This window comes from Carassius auratus, chromosome 6 (assembly GCF_003368295.1).
Source record: "Carassius auratus strain Wakin chromosome 6, ASM336829v1, whole genome shotgun sequence".
NCBI classification, from domain to species: Eukaryota; Metazoa; Chordata; class Actinopteri; order Cypriniformes; family Cyprinidae; genus Carassius; species Carassius auratus.
Genome location: NC_039248.1, coordinates 9114 through 28786, shown reverse-complemented (window position 1 = coordinate 28786; position 19673 = coordinate 9114). Strand labels below are relative to the sequence as shown.

Below are 19673 nucleotides of genomic sequence, written 5' to 3'. Positions count from 1 at the left end.
AAATCCACCCTTCGGGGAACTGACCTTGATCCTTGTGTCGTGTTCTTCTTCACCCCATCATACTGGTGGAGAATGCGGGCATTGCATTGAAGATGTTACGGACCAGGACGTTTTTCTTTTTTGGATTGTTTTGCTCACACCCCCTTCTGTTTCCCCAGGTGGCGCTCCTCCCCCAACGATGGAAGATCTGCTGAAGCACTTCACCGAGGTGAGCATCCGCCAGCAACAGATCATGGAGCACATGTCCTCCCGACAAGGTGAAACGGAACGAGAGCTCGCTGCGCTCCGCATGGCCGCCGCCCCTACCTGACACCCGAGCCCAGGCTACCCAGCTCATCCCCAAAATGACAGTGCATGATGACATCGAGACATTCGAGGTGATCGCCACCCGGGAGGCGTGGCCCAGGGACGAGTGGGCGCGGATCGTGGCACCATTGCTGATAGGAGAAGTGCAACAGGCATACTTTATGCTTACCCCCGAGCGGAGCGGTTCATATGAAGAGCTGAAGAAGGGGATCCTGGGGCGGGTTGGACTGTCGCCCATTAGCGCCACCCAACTGTTCCATGACTGGTCCTATAACCCACGGCGGCCCGCCCGTGCACAAGTGACTGACCTCTCACACTTCGCCCAACACTGGCTTCTGGCCGGGGGTCCCACCGCACACCAGGTAGCTGAGTGGGTAGTAGTGGACTGCCTCCTACTGGCCCTTCCCCGCCCTCTCCGGCAGGTGGCCGGTATGCGGAACCCCACCAACGTCAACGAGCTTGTGGAGGCCACCCAACACCGGGAGGCTGGGGAGCGAGCACTGCCCTTTCCCCGAAGCGTTGTCCAGGAGCGTCTGGCGCCGGAGTTCACCCAGCAACCAGTCGGTAGGCCGACTTTTCCCGGGCCATAGGATGAGCCCACACCTACCGATGCTCCCCACTCCCCTGGACCCACTTGGCTGGCAGGCTATGCCATACACGTGGAGACTCCAAAGCAGGCCCCACGGGTGGAAGTGAAGATAAATGACCGATCGGTCCTCGCCCTCCTCGATACTGGTAGTGCAGTCAACCTTGTCCGGCCGACTGTCCTTCCTCCATGGCCTGAACCTGCATCCATGGCGATACCAGGGAAGTACCGGGACAGCGCGTCACTATCATTGCACCCCCTGGCACCTGGCCCAGTCCTCCTCGGCAGGGATTGGCCAGGGTTTGACCGCCTGTTTGCCTCCGCTAGCCAGCCTGTCAGCCCTGCCGGGAACCACCCCCAGTGTAGGACGACCACGAAGCCCCGACAGCACCACACGAGAGGGTGAGTCTACCCATTATAACCCTAACCTCTACTATGATCTTCCAGCAGGTGACTGGGGCTGGGGCCTTCGCCCGGGAGCAGCACAAGGATGACCACCAAGTGAGGGTCGCCGATGGGAAGGACCTCCAACTGTCACCCGACCCAACACCACACTTCATGGTCAAAAATGGCCTGCTGTACTGTGTCGCACAGTGAATGGGGGAGGAGAAAACCTTGCTGGTAGTCCCACGGTCCAAGACAGGAGCGGTGATGGGGCTGGCGCATGCCCATCCCATGGCCGGCCACCTGGGGGCCCAGAACACCATCCAACGTATACGCAACCATTTCCACTGGCCCGGCCAGGAGGCCGAGGTAAAACGCTTCTGTCAGGCCTGTCCCACCTGTCAACGGACATTTCCACGCACCCCTTCCCCCATCCTGCTGATTCCGCTGCCCATCATTGAGGTGCCCTTCGAGCAGGTTTAAGAATGGACTACGCCACCAGCTACCCTGAGGTCATCCCCCTCTGCAAAGCCACCACGAAAGCCATCGTCCTGCTAAGCAGTCGGGTCGGCCTACCATCCCAGATACTGCCTGACCAAGGCACCCCCTTCATGTCCCGGGTGATGGCTGACCTCTGCAAGCTTCTCCAGATAAAACAGCTCCGCACCACCGTATACCACCCTCAAACGGACGGCCTGGTCGAGCGCTTCAATCAGACGCTTAAGCAGATGCTGGGGCGGGTGGCTGCTGAGGACAAGAAACTTACAAACAAGCAGAAAAAGAAAATAAAGAATTGTAAAAGTGCAGTATGCCTTGCTAAAGCTAGACCGAAAATACCAGAAATTTTACACGCATATAAGACCTCTTATGCTGCGTTCACACCAAATGCGAATAGAGCATCTGGTTAGGATTCTGAGTTATGAAAAGGACCATTGCAAACTGACAGCGACCAGCTTTTGTGGTGGAAAATTGCCAGTAATACCCCCACCTCGCGCACCTGTCCCTGGGACATCAGTGCGGTCGGAGCGCGTCTTCTCAACAGCTGGACATATAATGAATAAAAAACACTCTGCTCTGGACCCCGAAAATGTTGATCGACTTGTTTTCCTGTCCAATAAATTTGTAATGGCCCTAGCCTTTTTGCGCATTTCATTATGCCTGCCTAGTGCAGCCTGTCGGTTACGTTCAATAAAAAAACACACATGGCCTGTTCTCAAATCCATTTAAAGTTTCATTTTTGAACAGTTGTTTGAAATGGATTTAATCATTATTTAAAATAATCTTGGAGATTTTTGAATCGCCTAAATCATAAATGCAGCCTGTTCGAAGCCTGCAGTGATGTTTTTCTTTTGTTATGGCAGCCGTCCCCTCTGCATATTTTTTTTTTTTTTGAGAATGTTGCACTCCTGTTGCTGTTTGTTATTCTGCATGAAACTTCATGCCAATATATATATATATATATATATATATATATATATATATATATATGTGGTTACGATTCCTCAGCAAGGAATGCAACACAACCGCTTAATTTGCAAAAAGACAATTTATTAAACTATAGAAAATAAACATGAAATGCTTAGTAATCCTAAGTAATCAAAGTATCCTAAAAAAGTATCACGTTCTGAAAAAATATTAAGCAGCAGAACTGTTTCTAGCTTTGATAATGAATCATCAGATTAGAATGATTTCTAAAGGATCGTGTGATAATGATCCTAAAAATTCAGCTTTGCATCACAGAAATAAATTATAATTTAAAGTATAATAAATTTAAAAACAATTATTTTAAATTGTAATAATATGTCACAATATTACATTTATTCTCTGTATTTTTGATCAAATAAATGCAGGCTTGATGAGGAGAAGAAACTTCTTTCAAAAACATTAAAAATAGTAATGTTTCCAAACTTTTGGTCTGTACTTCATATGGCTACTTGTGCTTTTGAATTGGTCTCGCGTTACTTTGATGTCAAACACCGATCGGTCTGTGCAGCACCACTTCAAATCCAACGCGACTATGGCCAGTGGTTAAATGTGCCAAATGGTTCACCAAAAATTGGTTCAAAACGTGGATTAAGAAATAAAACGCTGCTGTGGGTTGCTCAGGGACGAAAAGTTTTGATTTTGTCTTTATATTTTGGCTGGCAAAATTGAGCAACACAGACAACATTATTAACTTCTTAAAGAACTGTTGTATAAGATGAGTATCACATGATATGCAGTCAAGTGATATTGAACTATGTGATGTAAATATGAGGCAAAATTTCAAACAGGTGCATTTTACCCCATATCTTCAATTTTAGGGATATTCTTAGGCTCCATCACGCAGTAAGATGTTTCTCTGCCTCATATTAGTCAACAATCAACTGTATGAAATGGCAGATGATCCACATAGATCTGGGGTGTATCAAATGCGTTAATAATTTGAACATGTTATTTTTCTCCATAAATAATTAATCTAATTAACTCGTTAAATTACCAGCCCTTCCAGCGTTGTGTTGAGAGCAGACGGTGTTGAGTAAAATAACAACTCAATTGAAGTAGTTTTTTGACATTGAACTTTTGTCAAGACTTTTCAGCACATTACACGTTATACAAAATCAGGCGACCCAGCGACAACACATGCATTGTTTGTTCATGTTTGTGGGTGTGTGCATGTATATTTGCATATAACTTTCCATGGAAGATCTGTCATGAAGAAATCCTGCCAGCATTGGCAATAGATCACACACACACAGCCGCGGGAGTTTGGAGTGTGTGAAGAAGATGATGAAATTATCAGTTTATGATGAAGGGCTGGCCTGAACATCCTGGTGATTAATGCCACATGAGTTCTACACAAAGGCCATGCAACCTAAAAACAAAAACTTGAATTCAAATGGAAAATAAGTGATTTATCTTGCCTCTGGTGGATATTATTTTCTCTTTACTGCAAGACTCGCTTAATTTTGATAATTTTCCATAAAACAAGGCTTAGTATCTTATGTTATTTCAAATCTTAAGTGTATCTTGAATTAATAATGGTTAGATATATAGCAAATCTCAGTTACCAATTCCCACAACTATTAATAATGTGAGAGAATATGAAGCTGATAGTCTTTGCTGTGAATGACTGAACTAATCTGCCCTCTGCTGGAGATTGCATGTGAACAGATAGCAAACATGGATAAGGCATGGATATGCTTTATTTTCAGGCTCGTGCCTAAATAATCTTGAAAACAAGTCAGTGAATCAAGTCAGATTTCACAGTGACATAAATAAAAAAGGATTAGAAAGCAATTAATTCTAAATGTGTTTCAACCACTAGTGCAGCACTCCATGAGGGTTCACAATCATTTCTAAAGGTGCGTGACTCTTAAGATGCTTGAACATTGATGGTCTTGAATCCGTGCAGGATGGTGGGAGGATTCTCCAACACTAAATTAGCAGAAAGCATCTTGGCCCCCGCCATCCTGGGAGTGAAACTGACTGGCTTCTTTGTGGTTTCTCGGGGTTGGATTGTAATCCTGAAAAATAAAACATAGGACATTTAGAACAAAAACAGGTAAACATCACTTTTACGATTCCATGCATCACCATAACTGCTGCTCATGTTTAGGTTTGGTGATTTACAATAGAGTTTAAAGTGTATATCATGATGTAAATCTGCAGGTTTAACATACCAATTAACTCACATGAGTTGCTGTGATATGCCTATGATTACAGAAGTGCTTCAGAAATGCTGACTAACAAGTGTGCACTGACACTTCTAATGGACACTGTGGCAGTGAAACTGATGTCAAAGATAATCGTGTCAAAAATCTCAGAAACAACCCCTCCCACTGACTGAAAACAGTATGAACTCGACTGTTCGAGGCCCGTCAGAATCACTCATCAGCCATGTGAACTAAAACGATCATGACACGCATAGCTTCTTTCATAATAACCACTGTTACTACTATATAATCAAAATACATTAACAAAAGGGATCTATTTTAAACAGTGTAAGATTCTTCCCAGGTGAAAAAAAGTTCACTTCCATAATATACTTAATGTGCAATGTTTTCAAACACTAATTTTGATAATAGAGCATTTTAAGTACTTTTTTCACCTGGGTTTCTTTTATTTTGTTATAATTTTTAATGACACTAATGTATGATAATGTGGCTTTATTATAGTAAAAAACATACTTTCTCTCATACAGTCGTGGTAATCATGCAGATTCAAAGAATGATTTTTTTGTGTGACACTTTCTAAACATTGTGCTGTTTATTTGAGCATTCCAATCAGCCTGACACATTGTATCAACCAATGGTGTGTGTTTGGGGGCGGGGCTATGAGTTTGCTGACTAATGGCAAACCAATGTTTGGGAAAACCTGTTTGAAAACAGCCATTTGTGTGATTGATTTGTTGATGCTCAGAAAAGACGTTGCACTTTATGCACCTCATTTGAGCCTTCTCCTCCAAGAGTCCTGAACCAGATACGGTCAGTTCTCCTCTCACTGCAAAGCTGAACGGGTTTGTGAAGATCACCGTGGCCACTTGTGGTGTGTTAATGATGACCGAGACCTCATTCTGAATCTGGAAGAAAACACAAATTGCTTTAGTTTTTTTTTTTCTTGTGAATTTAGTTATGCAAAAACATAACCATTTATGTATAATGAATTATACAGTGTTGTAATGCGTTGTATGTTTTCTTAAATAATTATAACCAAAATTAAAATGAATTATAATATTTGAAGATTCCTTCTTACATCTGACATTAGTCTTTTTGTTTTAATGCATTATATTTACTGAAGGTGTAACAATGACTTAAGTATTATAATATTTTATAACTGTGGTTGCAATTTATGAAATCATGCAATGCATTATAAGGTGCACTCCAAAGCATAATTAATCAATTAAAATACTTTTATAATGCATTATAGATAAAGGCTTCAAGTGAATTATCCAACATAATATCTATGATCTTTGAGTGATGCATGTATTTACTGGGTAGATAATAAATAATAATAAAAAAACATCTGAAAATGGTTTAACAACAATTCTTGTTTCTTATATGAAGGGCGTCAAGGGTAGAGGAGTTCATGTTTCGTTAGAAGCTAGTATAAATGTCCGTGTAGGGCCAGCATATACCTGAATATTGAGGGAAGGGGTGCGGATGTTGAACTCTTCTGAAGCCAGCACTCTCTCTTGAGTCTTCACATCCTCAATAACCACAGCCAGGTTAACCAGAGAATCCTCCTCAGTCTCCTTCAGCATGTACTCCTTGAAGAAGATCTCATGTTTCATAGTCACAGCTGGTGGAGTACAAGAAACAGGATTCAGTCATGTGACCTCACAATTCCTAATCAATCATTTCCCCATGTTTTGTGGTATTCGAAACCATGTGGTCCAGATTGAGGTTTTTACAAGACTTGTAAGTAAATTAATTTTGTTTTGTATACCGGTTGTGTTCAATGTAATACTGTACTTCCTTATACTAAATAAACAGTGTGCAGTATGCATTCCATGACAAACATTTCAGACAGTAGTGTGCTACATTATGGTCACATGATGCTTTCATGATGCGAGTGGCTTCCAGTCATTGTATACATTTGTAAAATGTTTTTTTTTTTTTTTTTTTTTCTGTAAAAAAAATTGGCAATCTGATGACATAACAAATAAAATATTGTGATTAATTTGGATGCACTGCATTCTGGGGTTTCGGCCTGTTTTGCCAGAGGATAAAGACATTTTATATATAAAAGAAATTAATTTAAATTGAAAGACATTTTAATCATGTATATCTACTGAAAGCAACATTTGTCAGCATTCAATAGTAAATACATGTTAGCATCAGTTTAGATTTTATTGGTTTAAATCCATTCATTTGCACACAAAATCATCAGTCTGTCGCTTTTTTAAATTATGTTTTGCTAACTTTAAAGAATCATTACCAGATGAATTGTAATGCTGCCTGAAAAAGCAACTGTAATATTTCTGCCACTTCATTTACCACTAGAGCCGAATAAACGTGTAAAACACTTACAGGTTGTGATATATATATATATATATATATATATATATATATATATATATATATATATATATATATATATATATATATATATTTTTTTTTTTTTTTTTTTTTTTTTTTTTTTTTTTTAAGCTACTTTTGCAGGACTCTTACTTTCTTTCGGGCCAATCTTCACGTCATCATGAGACTCCCAGAAGCTTCCAGTGGGATTGCGGTTATACTCCTTGTTCTGAGCGTTCACATGTTTTTTCAGCAGTTTCTGAGCAGCCTCAGTGTTAGTGATTATGACATTAAAAGAAATGTTTTCTCCCACTACAGGGGCTTTCAGAAGCTGGAGAGAAACTTCAACACCCTTAGAATCTACAAGAAATTACATGTTAGATCATTGTATTTAGTCAAATTACTTAAACAAACAAAAGAGCAGTTGTTATGAGAAAAGGAAAAATAAATGCTAGAACTTACCCATGAATATAGCACTTTGACGTTGAGAATGGCAAATAACGCTTCTTCCTGCAACTTGAGGAATGAATTACAAAAAAGTATTTAGAAGAGAATCATAAATATTTACATAAAAATATTCTCAAAATGAATTTACTTGACACTGAGTTAATTTAACAGTTTTTGTTAAATGTTTCCTCAAAGTGTTCAAGAAACCTTCACTACAATATATATATATTTTTTTGTTGTAAGCAAACAATGACCACTGAAGTGTGTTTTGCGAGAAAGTACTATTTTAATCTTACAACTTCTAAATTTTAATTGCCATGTCCTTGTAATCATGTGAGAAATTTACAGAAGGAAAACAGTGTCAGTGTGATCCTACACCAAAAACTTTTCCTTGTCTTTAACAACAACTATTCAATTTATTTAATTTTTTTCTCAGCGATGCTGAAACTAGCCAAATGAATTGCACAATTTTCAGCTTTAAACATTAGAAAGCTAGAATGACTTACCATCAGCCAATGATCCACGACATGTGTCTCCATCTAAATGTGAAAGAATGAGATTTTTGTATGAAACATATTTTAACAGCACCAATAATAGTAATAATACAACTTTATTTATATAGCACCTTTCAAACATAAAATGTGACTCAAAGTGCTTTAAATAATTAATAATACGCAGTTAAATAAGCAACAATATTACATCCAATAAAACAAATAAATCAAGAATAAAAATAAAAAAGACCTACAGTAGGCAACATATGTTGTATTTTTATAGTAAGGCTTTTAATAATAGAGGGGATGACAGGGCCATAAATCAATTTGATTAGCCTTCTCTAAAAACCACACAAGACATGGCCATCAGCACATCAGCACATATTTTCATTGTAATTCATTGTAAATGCTACAATAATAGCAATCTCATGATGTTCTGTAATTGGCATACAAAGTTATATCTTTTTTATTTTTCTTACTCACATTATTTTTGTATTTTTACAGTGCTCAAATAAATCACTTATATGATGTCTAAGTCTTCTGTCTAGCGTTTTATAATTTAAAAAACTATGCAGTGGTATATTTAATGACTAAAATAGTTTGTAGAACCTTTCAATACAGTTGGTACATATTTTTTATATTTGGGAAAGACTAGACATAGTCTCAGAAAAATGGTTCCAAGAATCAAATTTTTCATGTTATCTTCTTCAGATTTGAAATAGAAACTCATGAGACATGTTACTTTCAACATATTACTTTTCTAGATTGCTCCAGGATTGAGTTAATGTATACAATAATATTATTGTATATACATTCACATATAATGTATATTAATATATAAAATAAAATAAAAATCAGTGTGTTAAAAAGATTTCAAGGCACTTCAGTGTCTATAACTTTTGATATTTTTGAGCATTATCAACTCTGGTTGATAAAAGGTACAGGAAAAAGGTACTTTTTTGGGAAAATCAAAACAATTCCTTTAAGTAGTATTCATTAAAGGTACAGGTTGTAGGACCTGCCACTAGAGGGTGCACTATCAAAACAATAACAATCGCGTGGTTTGATGACGCTGAGAAGGAGCGTGGGATGATGGGATTGGTTGTCTTCTTCCCAAGCGCTGACGGCTATCAAATCAGACAGAAACATAAATCATGGATTTTATGGCGAGTTCAACGATTTGCACAAGTAGATTACATACAAAGTCAATGTAAAGACGCGAACAGACGTGTTCTCGTGCTGGTCTAGAGACGCGATCCCCCAGGTTTGGCGTGTATGTCTGATAATACTAATCTTGTTGATTGTTATAATAGCATATGTTTGCTGTAAAGATACAAATCAAAACAACTCACCTGTCGAGTAAAATATGAGCGAAATCGGCATCCTTTCTAGTTGAAGTTTGTCGCAAAGCTACTTCTGCATTTGTCCAGGACACTGTTGTCATGTGGTTTCTATGTCAGTAAAGGCGGTACCAAAGGGTAACTAACGTCATTAGATTCATATCCATGCTAATCAGCTGGACAAAATATATAAAACTAGCCTAGTGGTTTTTGGATATTTTACTGCAAATATCTTACAAATTGTACCTTTAACGTGCTCTGATGAAAACAATATTTTTGTTAAAATTTTACTTAAAAACTTGTGTGCTATTGGCATCTATTTAATTTGGATGGCTAATTTTAAGGAGCAAGTGTGATTAATTGTAACTCAATTCTTAATAGTTGCTGAATTTAATTAATATTATTGATTGTAATCTTTTGCCACAATTTTATTGAGTAGATGTAGTGTATAATTTTTTTTACAGGCTTTGTACGTAATAAGCAGGACTTTATAATCTATTCTTAACTTTATAGGAAACCAATTTTCCACTGCCATAAGCCAGGATGTGATGGAGTTGATAGCCACAGTGTAATTTGGCTGAGCAGAAATCTATAGCTCTGTATCATCAGCATAACTATGAAAACATGCATTGTTTTCTCTGATGATGTCTCCAAGTGGCCGCATATATAATGAAAATAATAAAGAGCCAAGACAGCTTCCTTGTGGGACTCCATAATGTGAATTATGTTTCTCAGACACATAATATCCAAGTTGAACAGAGAAATTTCTCTTCTTAATATAAGTTTTAAACCAATTTAATACATTATCAGAAAGACCTAGGTATTTTTCCAAACGATTTTAGGCACTTAAATCTTAACAAGACTTTAAACTTAAACTTAAACTTTTTACTGGAATTAACTGTAAGATCATTTGTTATTTTTATAAAAGCAGTTTCAGTACTGTGGTAATTCATAAAGTCAGACTGAATAAGGTTTTTTTTTTCTTTTTTATCACTCTTTCTCTTACCGTCCTCAGTTTTGTATTCAGACGTGATGTTCTGCATACTCATGGATCCTGGACGTTTGGTGGAGATCAGAGCTCCAACTCTGCGTTTATCAATGCTGGTTGATAATACCATCCCGTTTCTGATGATCATTGTACACACATCTGCATTCACTTCTGCGTAAACGAATGGCACGTCGTATTGAGCATCCACCCTCTGCTCATAAATGGCTTTAACAGCAGCAGGACCACAGCGAAACATTCCTGTGATAGAGTATTGATGTTTAAACATCATTATCATCAAATCCCGGCTCAAAAATAGCATCCTTTGAGGGAACTGAATAGGATGCTATCTAGGCAACTCACTATTTTCATTTTTATATATATATACGATAAACTTGTAAAAGTCACTATAATGACAGACCTGCGCTCCTCTCTTGTGGCGTGGGGTCGAGAACCTGCCATCCGTCATAACCTCGACCCAAATCAGGCCTCTTCATCCAACTCTCCACCCACACATGGAAGTTCCTGAAAAAGAGCAAACACTTTCAGCTCACATTTTGACAGATTAAAAATCATGAAACAATGAATTATTCTTTTACACCTCAATCAGTAGCTTAATGATGGCGCAGACACCTTTACTGAAGTATAAGGAAAAAACATTAAAGGGGGGGTGAAATGCTATTTCATGCATACTGAGTTTTTTACACTGTTAAAGAGTTGGATTCCCATGCTAAACATGGACAAAGTTTCAAAAATTAAGTTGTACGTTTGAAGGAGTATTTCTGTTCCAAAAATACTCCTTCCGGTTTGTCACAAGTTTCGGAAAATTTTTTCGAGTATGGCTCTGTGTGACGTTAGATGGAGCGGAATTTCCTTATATGGGTCCTGAGGCACTTCTCCCGGAAGAGCGCGCGCTCCTGTATAGCACAACAGACTTCACTGATCAGAGCAAGAGCGTCGTGAAATGTCACAAAAGAAGTGTGTTTTTGGTTGCCAGGGCAAGTTGTGCAAGTGTTTGTGTTTGTTCCCTGCATTTGGAAGATGCTCGTTTTACAAACAAAGCCCAGTTTGACGACGGATTTGCGTATCCGTTATTTCTTAAGGATGATGCAATCCCAACGAAAAAGGGTCACGGTCATGTGTTGGAACCGCAGGCGGTGAGTAAAACTGCTTAAAATATCTCTGCCTCCTTGTTAGTGCGTCCCCTCCCATGCCGGAGACCCGGGTTCGAGCCCCGCTTGGAGCGAGTCGTTGCTGCTGCTGCTCTCGTTCAGTTTCAGCCTTGGGATCTGATTCTGGATCATAAATAAACGCTGAATCTGACTGTTAGCCATGGTTTGTTTTGGTTATTTTTTTCCTCACGGTGCCACAGCTTCCAAACGCTCTCAACGCAAAAGCTTACTCGCGCTCGTGATTCTTTAGCTCCGCCCACACGTCACGCCTCCAGACGCTCGTGTTTTTCCGGGAAAAATCGGTACAGACTATCTTTCTCTTATGAATATAATAAAACTAAAGACTTTTTGTAGTTATGAAGGATGCAGCACTACTCTATAGGTACTCAAGATTAACAGGATATTGAGTGAAAACGAGCATTTCACCCCCCCCCCCCTTAAAGGAATATACATTAAAAACATTTTCAAAAGGTTATATTTATTTAAATTTTTTATTTATTCAGCAAGGATGTATTAAAACAATCCAAAGTGAGAGTAAAAAATGTGAAATGTCACAAAAAAGTTCTAATTCAAATAAATGCTGTTCTTTTGATCTTTCTGTTCCTAAAATAATCCACACACACACACAAAATGCATCACAGTTTCCACAGAAATAACAACATTAAAAATAATCAGAAATGTTTCTGAAGCAGCAACTCAGCATATTTAGAGTGATTTCTGAAGAATCATGTGACACTGAAAACTGGAGTAATGATAACTACACTTTAGACTTCTAGGTAATTTAGTGTAACTCACCAGATGCTATCCCTGCTCATGGACAGTTTTTCCCCCTTCTCATTGTAATATTCCTCGATCACCATATTTCCATCTGTGTCGTGAGCGGAGTTGAAGTTGGTGACGACTCGAGTCGGAATGCCAAGGGCTCTCATTACTATCACATAAACAAACTCTTTTGATATTAATCATCAGTAGTACTTATTAAATTACCAACACCCAATGAAATTAATACTTCAACTAAAAATGAACATTTTTACACACTCCCATGCTGTTTCAACCACATTATTTTCATTAAATCCACAAAACACAAAAGGAAAACACACACACACACACACTACCATTTAAGAGTTTTGGGTAAAAAAAAAAAAGTTTTTGAAAGAAATCTGTTATGCTCACCATTTATTTGAAAACAAAAATTGTTACAAAACAATAATATTGTGAAATATTATTAAGATTTAGAAAGTCTTCTATATAAATGTAAGGTAAAATATAATTTATTTCTGTGATCAAAGATCCATTTTCAGCATCGTTACTCCAGTCTTCAGTGTCAGATGATCTTTCAGAAATCTAAAATTTAATTTGATGCTCAAGAAATATTTTTGATTACATAGAAACTTTGAACTTTTAGAAAGTTCAAAAGAACATGATTTATGTGAAATCTAAATCTTTTTTTTTTTTTTGTATTAGAAATGTTGTTACTTCGGCTTTTGATCAGTTTACTGCATCTGAATCAAAGTTAATTTCTTTTTTTTTTAAATTGCTCTGACACCAAACTTTTGAATGTAATGACTGCTATTGTCCCACCTGTACACATGACAGCAGCAAACACCCAGCACTGTCCATATTTCACAGGACTAAATTGTGTTTCTGCCCACATCCTGAGAATATCTGCACTGCCGGTCCACTGTGAAGGGTTGACACCATCTTTGTAGTCACCTGACCACTTTCCCATTAATACCCCTTTATCATCATTAGAGTTCACCTGTTTAGAAAGACAGAGAGACTATATTAATACATGGAGAGATCAAGAGAGCAGAGAGGAGAGAATGAGAGCAGATCCTCACCATCGCTGAGATCACACGGCTGATGTACACTGGACTGCTGCGGTTCAGTAGATCTTTACCCATATCTGCTTGATGTTGAGGACTCTCCTGCAGCAATTTCATACAGATGTCCAGTATCCCTTTTTCATACTGAAAACACATTTATGCATGACAGGAGTTAAAGCGAAGCCGTTGTTCAGTGCTGAGCTGTCAGTCAATGGTCAAACATCTCACCTGATCAAATGACCAGGGTCTGGAGACGATGTTCCCGGGGCTGCCTTTAAACAGCAGGCCAATATCACTCATGACATATTCAGTCCTCAAATCCTCAGACTGCAGGAACACTGAATCAGCTGCAGAAAAAAATGACAATTTGTTTTGTAATCTGTGTGTAATTGCAATAAATGAAGGCAGTAAATTATAAGAGACATTACTGTGATTTTAAAGGTGTATAAAATGGTGTATAAGAGTAAAAACATTTATAATGTTACAAAAGATTTTCATTTCAAATAAATGCAGGGTTTTTTTTCTATTCATCAAATAATCCTGAAAAATAAAATGTATGATAAAACATATTACCAACCCCAAACTTTAAAAAAAAATGAAGCTGATAACTGGTAGCAGATCATCAACCACAACTCCAAGGTTTCTGGCTGTTTTTGAAGGAGTTGTGGTTGATGTGGCTAGCTGTATGGTGAAATTGTGATGATATTATCGGTTTCTTGAAACCACAAGCAGTTCTGTCTTGGAAATGTGAAGGTGGTGGTCCTAAATCCAGAAATGTCTGTTAGACAAGCTCAGATGCAAGCAGCTATCATCGGATCATCACAATGGAATGAGAGGTAGAGTTGAGTGTCACCAGCATAAAAGTGATACGAAAAGCCATGTTTCTGAATTAAAGAATCTAGTGATGCCATGTAGACAGAGAAGAGAAGTGGTCCAAGAACGGAGCCCTGAGGCACCCCAGTAGTTAGATTATGAGACTTGGACACTTCACTCCTCCAAGATACCTTAAAGGACCTATCTGAGTCCTACAAACATGAATGATTTTTCAAATAATGTCTCCAGAGAAGAAGAAATGCTTCTTCATTTACATTTCTAAGCAATGAGACTTTATGTAGAGAGATATGGACTAGCAAGTAACTAGCAACCACAAAGCAACATGCTAAAAACTCGTACCTACTAAGGCATTCAGTTTTAGACAAACCGACAGCACTCACCTGGGCACCAGGGGTTGCAGAGGAGCGTGACCTGGCCAAGAAAGTATGTTGTCACACTCAAGCGGGTTTGCCCTCTCAGCTGAAGTGTGTAGGCACCAATAGGAGCAGACGCAGGACTGGACAGTGATACTGACAATGCACGGTGTCCAGTTGGGTTCAGTATGCACTTCTCCAGAACCGCTGTCCACTGGGTCAGAGAGGGTTGTCTGGACACAGAGACCGGAGCCTCCACAAACAATGGGCCTGCGATGAGGAGAAAGGTGTGGATGTCAGGACAGAGCATGAAAATATGGTTCGGGAATGAATTTTTTCCACAGAGTAACTGATTGTAAGTTTTTATGTATTTTACCAATTACCAAATAAAATTATCTAAAGTTAAATAAAACTAGAATCATTAAAAAAATATAATTATTTTAAATACAATACAAAAATACTTATAGACATTTTATTTCAGCTAGTTGCTTAGGCAAAATGTCTTATTTAGTCTAATTTGACGTAATAAAATATCTAAAATTAAATGTAACTATGTTAGTATTTATGATATTTATCTTGCATATTCAATCACTATTAATGTACTGTTTTAAGTCTTTTTTTAAACTTGTTTTAGCCTGTTAATGTTTTCATCTAAATTTGTATTATTTTTTTCCCTCTTTGCTATTTTGGTATTTTTGTACAGCCTTGTCCATGCTGTAACGTCTAAATTTCACCTCAAGGATAAAATAAAGTCTTATCTTCATAAACTAAAATTAATGAATGTAATAAATGTAAAAATTATGAACTATGAATGGTATCATAATGTAATTATGTGCACGTGCGCGCACACACACACACAGAGAGAGATTAGGTTAAAGGGTTAATTCATCCAAAAATGAAAATTATGTCATTAATAACTCACCCTTATGCTGTTCCAAACATGTAAGGCCTCCTTTTATCTTCGGAACACAGTTTAAGATATTTTAGATTTAGTCCGAGAGCTCTCAGTCCCTCCATTGAAGCTGTGTGTACGGTATACTGTCCATGTCCAGAAAGGTAAGAAAAACATCATCAAAGTAGTCCATGTGACATCAGAGGGTCCGTTGGAATTTTTTGAAGCATCGAAAATACATTTTGGTCCAAAAATGGCAAAAACGACGACTTTATTCAGCAGTGTCTTCTCTTCCGTGTCTGTTGTGAGAGAGAGTTCAAAACAAAGCAGTCTGTGATATCTGGTTCGCAAACGAATCATTCAGTTCACCAAATCGAACTGAATCGTTTTAAACGATTCGCATCTCTAATACGCATTAATCCACAAATGACTTAAGCTGTTCACTTTTTTAATGTGGCTGACACTCCCTCTGAGTTCAAACAAACCAATATCCAGGAGTAATGCATGCACTTAAACAGTACACTGACTGAACTGCTGTGAAGAGAAGACTGAAGATGAACACCGAGCCGAGCCAGATAACGATCTGTTATCTGTCATCTATTTGGTGAACTGAATGATTCGTTTGCGAACCGGATATCCAGACTGCTTTGATTTGAACTCTATCTCACAACAGACACGGAATAGAAGACACTGCTGAATAAAGTCGTCGTTTTTGCCATTTTTGGACCAAAATGTATTTTCGATGCTTCAAAATATTCTAACTGACCCTCTGATGTCACATGGACTACTTTGATGATGTTTTTCTTACCTTTCTGGACATGGACAGGATACCGTACACACAGCTTCAATGTAGGGACTGAGAGCTCTCGGACTAAATCTAAAATATCTTAAACTTTGTTCCGAAGATAAAAGAAGGTCTTACATGTTTAGAACAGCATAAGGGTGAGTTATTAATGACATTATTTTTGGATGAACTAACCCTTTAATGCTATCAGCTAACCCAACCTCTGCCCCTAAATTGACAAATCACAGAAGCATGTGCAGAGAATTATATTTAAATCAAAACATATTTTGGCTTATCTACAAGCCTTTTTAACTAGTGAGGACCAGTCAAAATGTCCTAGTGGGTTTCCAATTTCCTCAAAGTATGGTCCTTAAAATTATAGTTAAACAACTACACAGATGTACACGCAAACTCACCTGAAACAATTCGGAAGATCAGTTGTTCCTTCAGTGGATCGAATGGTCGTCCATCATAGTTGACGGTCATTGTAAAGGCCTGTCCTCTCCGAAGAACCAGAGTGCTGGAACTCAGACCCTCAGTTCTGTGGCGAGTCTGGTTTTGCACCCGTTGCAGGTCGATAGTTCGAACCTTTAACTCTGTGTAAAAATGAGCAAATATGATATTATTTCTAATTATTTTGATAGATGTTGTAACACCAATGAGCGGATGATATTCAACCATCTGTTCCATGTTAATGAACCCTGACCCCTTTTGACACATTCTACACTCAAAGACCAGAACGTGAGTTAAAGAAAAAACAAGGACTTTCGTTTTACAACCCTCTTACAACATAACTCACCACCCTGGGCGCCGCCATGACGGCAATGTCCTGGCGGGGATGAGAGTTATAACACCTTGGAGACTATCCAGAGATGCGATATCGAACTTCAAAAGGGAAGACAAACAACCCCCCTTCTTGATCGCACATTCCAGTGAAACAGACGCACATACACTCAAAAACAGGCACAAGCATTTTTGCTGGCCCATGGACCTTATTTTACTTAAACTACCTCTAAATGTATTTTAATGTCTCCCTTTTTGTGCTCAAATGTATGTATGCGGCATAATGGAATATATGAATGTTACTGTGTGTTTAATGCAAACTTTAGATGCATTTAGTTAATAGTAAGTCTGTATCGTTGGATACGGGACTGGTAAAATCATAGTTCTTAGTGTCTGGATAATCGTAAAAACACGACTTTAACGAATCTTGATAGCAAATTACAAAAAGATGCATTGTGTCAGAGGAACGATCTTGCTTAAGAAAAGTGTTTAACTTTGACATCGCCATAAATTAGACCAGTGGGCGGAGATCAGCAAACAAAGAAGATTTTTCCCGCCTTAGTTTGTTTACACTTCATTGGCTCATACTAAAAAAATAGGTGTAAACCTAGATTTACTTAAAAGCTCAGGGAAACCTGTATTCTGGGCATTCCGCCAGAGAGAAAAGAGGATTCCCAGCTTTGCAACCGGACTTCAAGAAGTTCTCCGTTATTCTTCTTTACTTTTCGTTTCATTCTAGTTTTTCTTTATTGTCTGCTGATATTTGACTTCGTTCAATTGCCTTCACGAGCCAAACGAACTTAAGTCTAGTCATCTTTTGGCAAAGTTTACCTTCGCGTTAACCATCGAGCTCGCGTATCATCTGCTCTGGAAAGAACCACGCTGAGGCCGCACAGACCGGACAATTTGAGCGCAGCTACGCACAAGAGCCAGATCAAAGCAAGTACTTTCTTATATCGCAACTAAAATTGCTGTTTAAGGTTGTCTAGGCTATTCCATGTTTGTGAAATCATTCAATGACTTGGGGTCTCTTGCAAAGTTAACTGTTTGAAATTGCCACGCTGAGATTGCTTTCACTTTCACTTTCCCTCTCTCTCTCTCTCTCTCTCGCTCTTTATCTCCCTCTCTCATTTATCTCATTATTATTCTTGTTCATTTACCTTGTTTAAATTGTATTTTCGTTTTGCTATATACTCATATTTACTCCGTGTGAATTGTAGTTATGTACTCTTTAGTCTGTTTTTATTAAATCCTATAATTTGCTTGAATTGAATTGTTTTATTGCTCATTGAGATCGAAGTCCCTGAATCGTGTGATCTAGCTACGAGCTTTGTTTTATATGAATTAATTTTCAGTAATCTTAGTAGTACAGACACAGAAAATATTGTTTTTTCCTGATCAGAAGATTAATATTTCTTGGAGTTTGTAAGAAGGGTATTTTTATTGAATTTTGATAAGGAAGTCTAGCTTCCAGTTCGCTGGACGAACAGATTGTCTAGAGTAACTTAAATTAATTCTAGTAAAGGTTACCTTTAAATGATTAAATATTCCCTCTTTGGGTAATTTAATATTTGTAAGCAATAAGCACGTTATATTCATAGACTCATGAATATTCACTTCATTTGAGTTAATTATTCCCCAGAAAGTGATTGTTGCTACATTAAATGGTGGAGATGCTGGGGAGCGTTCAAACTTTGTTTTTGTGAGCAATATTCATTTTCATTTTCATGAGCATTTTTGGATGTTAATATTATGTATGCGCATTTTTGAATTGTGAGTTAAGTCGCGCTTCGAGCGAACTCATTTGGCACAAAGGCAACTGTTCAGCACAGCAGCCTAACAGTTTCTAAAAATACCTATAGTCACTGTTATTTTAATAAAAATAAACTGCAGTAAATGTTAAAGGTCTCCTGTCAAGAGAAGACCAACATTTTCATATGAATAATTAAAAGATGAAGAAATCTTTTAATAATTGTAATATGTAAATCTGAACCTGAGCGATGTTCCTCTGATTCAGTTAAAAAGGCCTTGCATATTAAGTATCGTTATTGAATTTCGTGGTGAGCCACAGTGATATTCAAAATTTAAACGATAAAAACTCCTGGTCTAAATTGGCTTAGCTACCCGATTTTAAACCTAAAACATTTAAATCATAAGTGCTGTTTTGTTAAATGTTTATGGGAGATAAAACAGATGGACAAAATCTGTTATTAACAGTCTTGTGTTGGTTAGAGAAAAGCTCCGGCCTCACGCGCTGTTTAATTTAGCACCTCAAGGGTCATAAAACCTTTGTCTGTTTGTGAGTTGCGATTTTGATGCAGAGAATCAGCGCTGATGAGCGCACAGAGATTAGATCATAGTGTAACTGACTGTCATTCCGCTATCTAAACACCAGAGTGAATTTTAGACGTTTCAAGTTGCCCTGTCTTCTGATTCCAGCTTGCATGAGTGCCATCTCTGGCCGTTTCAGATAAGGCTCTCGAATTACTAA

The 19673-nt window shown here is 38.2% G+C and overlaps 1 protein-coding gene across 1 annotated transcript; it reads right to left on the bottom strand.

The window, feature by feature from the left end:
- Positions 1 to 4457: 4457 nt before the first annotated feature.
- On the bottom strand, positions 4458 to 17216 carry LOC113105139 (protein-glutamine gamma-glutamyltransferase 5-like). The gene is made up of 15 exons (XM_026266294.1): positions 17199 to 17216; positions 16816 to 16993; positions 14751 to 14993; positions 13765 to 13883; positions 13552 to 13680; positions 13292 to 13469; positions 12506 to 12641; positions 10960 to 11063; positions 10560 to 10799; positions 8229 to 8261; positions 7738 to 7791; positions 7429 to 7635; positions 6393 to 6556; positions 5701 to 5837; positions 4458 to 4782 (listed from the first exon to the last, which is right to left on the bottom strand). Exons 1-15 carry the CDS (start codon positions 17214 to 17216, stop codon positions 4632 to 4634), a joined length of 2091 nt encoding a protein of 696 aa, XP_026122079.1. The 3' UTR covers positions 4458 to 4631.
- Positions 17217 to 19673: the final 2457 nt, after the last annotated feature.

Excerpts from the sequence above, each read along its gene's own strand:
- LOC113105139 (XM_026266294.1), bottom strand. Across the intron at positions 12,642-13,291 it reads TGCTGCTGTCATGTGTACAG|TAATGAGAGCCCTTGGCATT; the intron begins GTGGGACAATAG and ends TTTATGTGATAG. Across the intron at positions 11,064-12,505 it reads ATGAGCAGGGATAGCATCTG|GAACTTCCATGTGTGGGTGG; the intron begins GTGAGTTACACT and ends GCTCTTTTTCAG.